Source organism: Amphibalanus amphitrite, unplaced genomic scaffold (genome assembly GCF_019059575.1).
Source record: "Amphibalanus amphitrite isolate SeventyFive unplaced genomic scaffold, NRLGWU_Aamphi_draft 000721F_arrow, whole genome shotgun sequence".
Lineage (NCBI taxonomy): Eukaryota > Metazoa > Arthropoda > Thecostraca > Balanomorpha > Balanidae > Amphibalanus > Amphibalanus amphitrite.
Window position 1 is genome coordinate 154300 of NW_024882215.1, and position 5590 is coordinate 159889.

The 5590-nt window shown below is 51.1% G+C and overlaps 1 protein-coding gene across 1 annotated transcript; it reads right to left on the reverse strand.

The window, feature by feature from the left end:
• Positions 1 to 954: 954 nt before the first annotated feature.
• Positions 955 to 2033, reverse strand: LOC122365192 (frizzled-7-like). Its single transcript, XM_043336188.1, has one exon. It carries the CDS (start codon positions 1883 to 1885, stop codon positions 1166 to 1168), a length of 720 nt encoding a protein of 239 aa, XP_043192123.1. The 5' UTR covers positions 1886 to 2033; the 3' UTR covers positions 955 to 1165.
• Positions 2034 to 5590: the final 3557 nt, after the last annotated feature.

A 5590-nucleotide genomic window follows, 5' to 3' on the forward strand; every position in this document is an offset into this window, starting at 1 on the left:
TGGCCGAGCGGCGATTGTGTTTCTCTGGAGGAGAGGACGGCGCGGCGGGCCGTTCCACGGTCATTGGCACGGCGAGCACACAATGCATGCCATTTAGTACACAAATCGAAGGACCCGATCGATCACGGCCAGGCCGCGCCGTGGCGGCCGCAAGGCTTAACTGGGCTTATCCCGCGGAGCTGACAGCATCCGACAGGGGCGACAGGCCGCCGGCGCCGCCATACACTCCGAACCCTCGCCCAGCGCCGGTCTAGTATTTCACGTCACAAGCAAACAGTTTCAACGATGTCCGTCCATTGTGGGCCACTGACACATCAGTGGGGTGCTAATAAAGGCTTATTTTCCGCCGCGGAAGGGGGCCGTGTCGGCCTTATTGAAGGTGTTAAGAATGGGCCGACAATATTCGCCTGATAGCTACATGGCCAGGGCAAGGAGTAGCTACAAAACATCTCTATTTACACTCGGCAATTTATAATGCTAATCTGGCACTGATTTTGACAGCGGCTGACACCAACTGAATATCGATATTCTTTAAATGGCGGCCATGGGGGAGCGTTCAGTTCAGGACTGAATTTATTACAGCGGGGTGAGAGAGAGAGAGAGAGAGAGAGAGAGAGAGAGAGAGAGAGAGAGAGAGAGAGAGAGAGAGAGAGAGAGAGAGAGAGAGAGAGAGAGAGACAGAGAGAGAGAGACAGAGAGAGAGAGACAGAGAGAGAGAGACAGAGAGAGAGAGAGAGAGAGAGAGAGAGAGAGAGAGAGAGAGAGAGAGAGAGAGAGAGAGAGAGAGAGAGAGAGAGAGAGAGAGAGAGAGAGAGAGAGAGAAAGGAGAGGGAGATAAAGGGAGGAGAGGGAGAGAGAAAAGAATAACGGGGAAAGCAATGTCATAGACATAACCGGAAAGAGGAATGGCACTCCCGTCAAAGGTCAAAAGGTCAAAGGTTCCAGACTTTGATGTCCATTGTCCATGTAGGTTTTGACCTTTTATTAGTTAACACTTAACACGGATTTTCGTTATGCTCAAAGCTCGACCCAGTTTGGCGTGGACACCACTAATTCCAATTAACACCTCTGGTGTGTCCACCTCCGCCCATGGCCGTCCGCTCAGTTCCGCTCAGCGGACGGCTCAGTTCCGCTCAGCATGTCGACTCAGTTCCACCCAGCTGACTCAGCCGATCAGCCGACGCCGCAGCAGCTGGATCTCCAACTCCAGCTTCTCCGTCTCCAGCCTCAAGTTGGCCTGCTGCATGTTGAGCGTCTCGCGCTGCAGCTGCTGCAGCCCCTCGGCGGCGCTGAGCGCCCTCTCCAGGCTGTCTGTGAGCGCCTGCACCGCCGACTGGGCCGCTGAGGCCGTCTGCTGGCTGCACGGACAGCTCTGTTCTGACGGTGTGACCGGGCCCGGTGGCGGCACCGTGACCGAGGACCCGCCGTCCCCCGTCGGCACGGCCCGGTCCATGCCAGGCGCCGCGCACTCCTCACCACTCTGCCGCGACGGGTACGAGCTGCACTCCAGACGCGCTGGCCACCGAAAGCCGAACTTCCTCATCAGAGGCTCGCAGCCGGCGAACGCCTCTTCACACAGTTCGCGGCACGGCTTTTTGGGAGGGACGGAAGGGTCGTGACATGCCGGCGCGTACACGAGACACAATAAGGGCTGGAGGTGAGAACTACATTCCACTTTGACCAGAGGGAAGAACTGGTGCACTTCCAGGCCGGCCTCGTCCTGAGTCTCATGACCCAGTAGATTGGGCAGGCTTGTTCGGTTGTACCCCAAACCGGCATCAGGGTCCTTGCACAGTGGTATAGTGATCTGCTCACATTGGTCAGCGGTGACGAAAGCTGACTGCGTCACCATCACCAGAGCAGACACCAGCACCACTGACAGCATGGTGAGTGGCTTCTCACTCGGACCGCTCAAGCACCACCGCAGCTGACCTCTGAGATAGCCCCTGTCCCTGTCACTGCCCCGCTGAGGTCAGGAGCCGACCCCGCTGCCGCCGCCGACCGGGCCCGCCAGCAGACTGCTGTCGGGGAGCCTCTTCTGGCGGCTGCTCTCTGCTGGTTTATGCTCCGGGTCCAAACACTGGCCAGATGCCCACACTGTGTTGACGTCAATGCCAGTCACGGCAGTACTGAGATGGAACAGGATAAAGATGGTCGTATTGGCCTATACGTCCATATTGGCGTTTTTATAGCTGCTACCTAAGGAAAGTTTTATTGGCAATCGATGATCAGACGAATTTCCCGGTCAGGTCATTGGCACGAAGCTCAAGAAAACCAAGACCTGTAAAGTGCAAAAACTTTTTCTGAAGTGAGGCCTTCTATTTCTGTATATGGTATTTAAGGTTCCAACTACATTTTTGGTAGGTCATGTCTGGTCAGGCTGGGCTAATCATTAGAGGTGCGTGCCGCCAGTATCTTATTTACTGCCACCGCAGTGGCAGTACATCGTGCACTAATAGCTGCACCAAGTGTAAAGCGGGTTTAAAAGTAGTTCCTAACTAACTGTAGAAATGAATGCAAATTCAAAATATGCCTTTTTGCCCCGATCAGCCGACTGCCGTTGGATGAATTCTTCATTCCCGTGTATTGCAGTGCCGATGCATCAAATATGTGGGCGGATACGGCCTCCGGGTATGGTGGAAAATAAACATTGGAGCTGGCGCCCGCTCCTACGTGTGCTGACCCGGTGCTTACTTACTGTGAAAATTCTGGGAGCCTATGCAGCATTTCAACGTTCAGACAGCTTGGAAATAACCTAATCCTTTATTTAGATATGATTTTCTAGAGCTATGAGAAAGACATCCCGTAACTGCGGCTATGACTACGATAAAATTTGATAGGAAAAATGAGCCGAGTGAATAATTTAAAAGAGCAAAAACACTGGTAATCGGCAAATAAGCGCGTTACCCTATACCATGGATGATATAACACTGGATTGGTGTCTCGTGGAAATTTACATTGGGATCCGCGACATTGGGATCAGGCCTGCCATCTAGCGAGAGAATTATCGTAAGTTAGGAGCAAGCCGAGTGAACGCCATCTCTCAGCATTATGACACACGTGAGTGTGGTGTGTTAGTTGGCTTGAATTGCATATTCCCACGAGTTGGAGGTAATCTTACTGGACCTGAGACGACAAAAAATGTATTAAATGCTTGAAAGCCAAAAACGTCAAGCAGCCTTTAGGTAATAACGAAAATAAAATGCGTAAGACGGTGTGTATTGAAAGCCCAGTCCCATCGGCTTGTACGACCTTTTATATGGTCATTTATCTCACAGTCACAATGGTACAGCAGTTTGACAATATGTCATGCATATTTGGTAGGCTTATTCCTTCTTCTCCGAATTTCGCCCGATTTTCTTCATCTTAGTTAATGTTACAGCACGTGCCACGTGCCAACTTAGGGGGGTCGAAATTGTTCCACATAAAGTAACTCGGCAATGGCTGGGCCCATGACAGTAAAACTTCGTCAATAGTTAGTCACCCAGTGGCCAATGCATTTCCTTGTGTCACTATGGGGGTGCTACTGCACGTGCGCACGTGCGGGGTGCCGCTTCCATATCTCAAGAACGGCTGGGCGGATAACACTCAAACTTGGTACACAAATGTCACATCGATGCTCGCACTGCATTGATCAGTGCTTACATTGGTGCAGTCATTAGGAAAACGATTAAATGAGATGCGTGGTGTTTATGCCTTTCTGTTCCAGCAACTGATTGATCCGCAACAGGAGATCCCTGTTTGTGAAGGCTTCGTCTCCCCTTTCCATTCCTAGTTTAAAATGACAAATCAATGTACGAAGAAGATCACACATTAAAATTGTTTTAGGCGGCTATCTTGCGCCACGGCTGCGGATCGTTGCAGTCAGAGCCAGCGGTTCTGTTCCGACTTGGAGTCGGTTGATTTTTAAAAGCTGTAGTCGCCAGTCGGAGTGTGACTCGAACGTCACCGAAAAGTCATCGACTCCACAGACTTACCAAGGCTGCAGAGTCGGAGTCAGAGTCGGAGTCTGTGTGAATCGACACTCGACAGTTCTGCCCGGAGGAGTCGGAGTCAATATTTGAATACCGGAATCGGAGTTGGAGCCAAAGTCACTGAACTTTCATCGACTACGCAGCGCTGGTTGGGTCCTTTTCATAGAGCGTCTTGAATGACATATTGAGCGGTAATGACGTTAGCAATTCCGTTTAACTTTTTCATTAGACTTATAGATAGTACTTACGTTCGTTTTGTTCTTTGATCGGACAATTTGTTTGATTTAGCCCAAGTGAAGACTCATGTGAAAAATAGCGAAAACGACACGTGCTGGCGAAGTCTCCAATAACTCCCTGTTTCACGATTTAATGAGGAAATAACATGGAACTGCTTATCTTATTACTGACCCTGCACATAAATCTATTAATTTCTTCACTTTTACTGACATATAAAGACATAACCTTTTGAAAAATTGCACAACAAGCCTGCCACTACACCACACTCCCGTGTGTCACAATGCTTATCAGCGGCGTTCACTCGGCTTGCTCCTAACTTACGACAATTCTCCCGCTAGATGGCAGGCCTGAGCTCAATGTCGCCAAAAACTGCGAAGACACCAATCCATTATTATCTCATCCATGCCTATACTATAGCCGTTTTCACGACGGCTATCTGGCACATATTTGATTCACATTTGGTGCAGATTTGGTGCAGATTTGGTCAACTTAGGTTGATTGTGTTTCTAAGAAGTCATATGAGTTTGGGTTGGACAGTTGCTTATAAACCTGATATTTTAAATAATCGGGCCTTATTTTCTATTGGAACATTGAAATAAATTCATCATATGAAGATATTTGTTGTAAAAGAGATTTGGTGCAGATTAGGTGCATTCTTCGTGAAAACGGCTAATGTTTACTTCGTAGTTCTATTTAATATCTTGCCACGTATCAGTTGTAGAATCGTTGATGACTGAGCTCACAGGGTAGAAGACGAGGCCGCTGCTTCCCTTTCCACCGGCTCAGGCTGGCTGTGATCGTCCAAACACTGAACTGGGGACGTTGCTGGACCCTTTTTCTTCTCCCAAGCGAGTGCAGCACGAGCGCCAGGTTTGTCGCTGGTGGAGTCGGCGCTCGGCGCTGACTCGTTGCCGTTGCGGCACCTGGCAAACGCTGAGAACGCCAGTGCCTCGCCGACGTCGACCACTGAGAAGAGTGACAGGCCCGTGAAGAGTCCGAGGAAGCCGGCCGCGTTGGCCGCCAGCGTGCTGACCGTGAAAGAGAGCGACTCCTCGAACAGGTCCATGGTCAGGTCTATCTTGAGGATGACCTGGGTGGTGCACTGGGAGGCCGGCTGCGCGATGTGCTCGGTGCGCGGGTCAGCAGAGATCCTGTATGTGATCTCACCGCAGGCCGGCTGACACTCGCAGCCGGTCAGACTGGTCAGCAGGCTCCGAGGCACCAACTGAATGCCTTCGTCAGCCACCTCAGACCCGGCCGTGCTGGTGTTGAGGCCGGACTCGAAGCCAGCCGCCTCGGACAGACTTGGACTGGGCCGGGTATTTCTGAAGCTCTCCTCCAGACACTCAAGAAGGTAGCGGTCCGACACGCTGTTCACC

Coding starts and splice junctions, on each gene's coding strand:
- LOC122365192 (XM_043336188.1), bottom strand. CDS start 1,885: ATGCTGTCAGTGGTGCTGGTGTCTGCTCTGGTGATGGTGACGCAGTCA.